The sequence below is a fragment of the Octodon degus genome, unplaced genomic scaffold, assembly GCF_000260255.1.
Source record: "Octodon degus isolate 3935 unplaced genomic scaffold, OctDeg1.0 scaffold00002, whole genome shotgun sequence".
Taxonomy (NCBI): domain Eukaryota; kingdom Metazoa; phylum Chordata; class Mammalia; order Rodentia; family Octodontidae; genus Octodon; species Octodon degus.
Window position 1 is genome coordinate 28585620 of NW_004524578.1, and position 934 is coordinate 28586553.

The window sequence follows — 934 nt, forward strand, 5'->3', positions numbered from 1 at the left end:
CTCATCAGCAAGTCGAAGAAGCATCCGAAGAAACCTGGCCAAGTGCATCTGCCTGGCTGAGAGCTCGCCTCGACCTGAGTAGTCTGTTCTGTAGAGGGCGGTGGCACTGTCTACAATAAGCAGTGCATACCTACAGGGAACAACAATTCTCTGAAGCCTATTTCTAGCCTGTGTCAGATTCTGTTTCTTTCCTCACCATCTAAAATCTCATATTGTTTCATTTGTACAGAATATAACTTTTATGAAAAATTTATATACCCTTCACATTTAACTCACTGTTAATAAACTTTTGTTTCACCTGGTAGGGGTAGGGATTGAACCCAGGGCCTTCTGCATGCTCAGTAAGTGCTCTACCATCGATCTATACTCCCAGTTTTGCCCTTTTTTAAAAAAACAAACAATTCTTGGGCCAGTGAGATAGCTCAGGGGAAAAAAAAAAAAAAGAGCTCAGCAATCTAAAGCACCTACTTAGACAAGCTTAGGCCAGCCCAGGGACCCGTGTTCCATCACCAGTACCTTGTGCTGTGCCAGCCCCACCCCCAGGGTGGGCTGAGCCAGCCACAGTGGGGAAAAATCTTTCTTTGGTTTTTTTGAGACAGGGTTTCACTATGTAGCCCAGGCTGGCCTTGAACTCATAGTAATCCTCTTGCCTCAGCCTTCCTGGTGCTGAGGCTATAGGTGTGTGCCACCACATTGGTGGCTTCATTTTTCACTAGTGATTTGATCTAAAGCACTACAGTTTAACTGTTCCTAAGCTACTGAGGAAAAAGACTGAGTTATTCAAAGAAAGGCATGTCAGTGCCTTCTATTGTACATACCTCGACTCAACCATCATGGCTGATGCTTGATAAAGGAGCTGGGTCTGGTGGTCTGTGTTGAACCCACGAGCATATGCAACATTGTCCAAAACATCACTGCCAGAGAGGCCATACCT

The 934-nt window shown here is 45.3% G+C and overlaps 2 protein-coding genes across 7 annotated transcripts in view; one reads left to right on the plus strand and one right to left on the minus strand.

Annotated features, from left to right (window-relative positions):
- The window catches only part of Rmdn3 (regulator of microtubule dynamics 3), a 28784-nt gene that overhangs the window by 14422 nt on the left and 13428 nt on the right, over positions 1-934 (plus strand). The window lies entirely within an intron of this gene.
- The window catches only part of Rad51 (RAD51 recombinase), a 43461-nt gene continuing 43266 nt past the window's right edge, over positions 740-934 (minus strand). Inside the window, exon 7 of the mRNA XM_023711559.1 lies at positions 740-932. Coding sequence (XP_023567327.1) covers positions 806-932 — 127 coding nt within the window. The 3' untranslated portion in view covers positions 740-805. The remainder of the gene's footprint in view (positions 933-934) is intronic.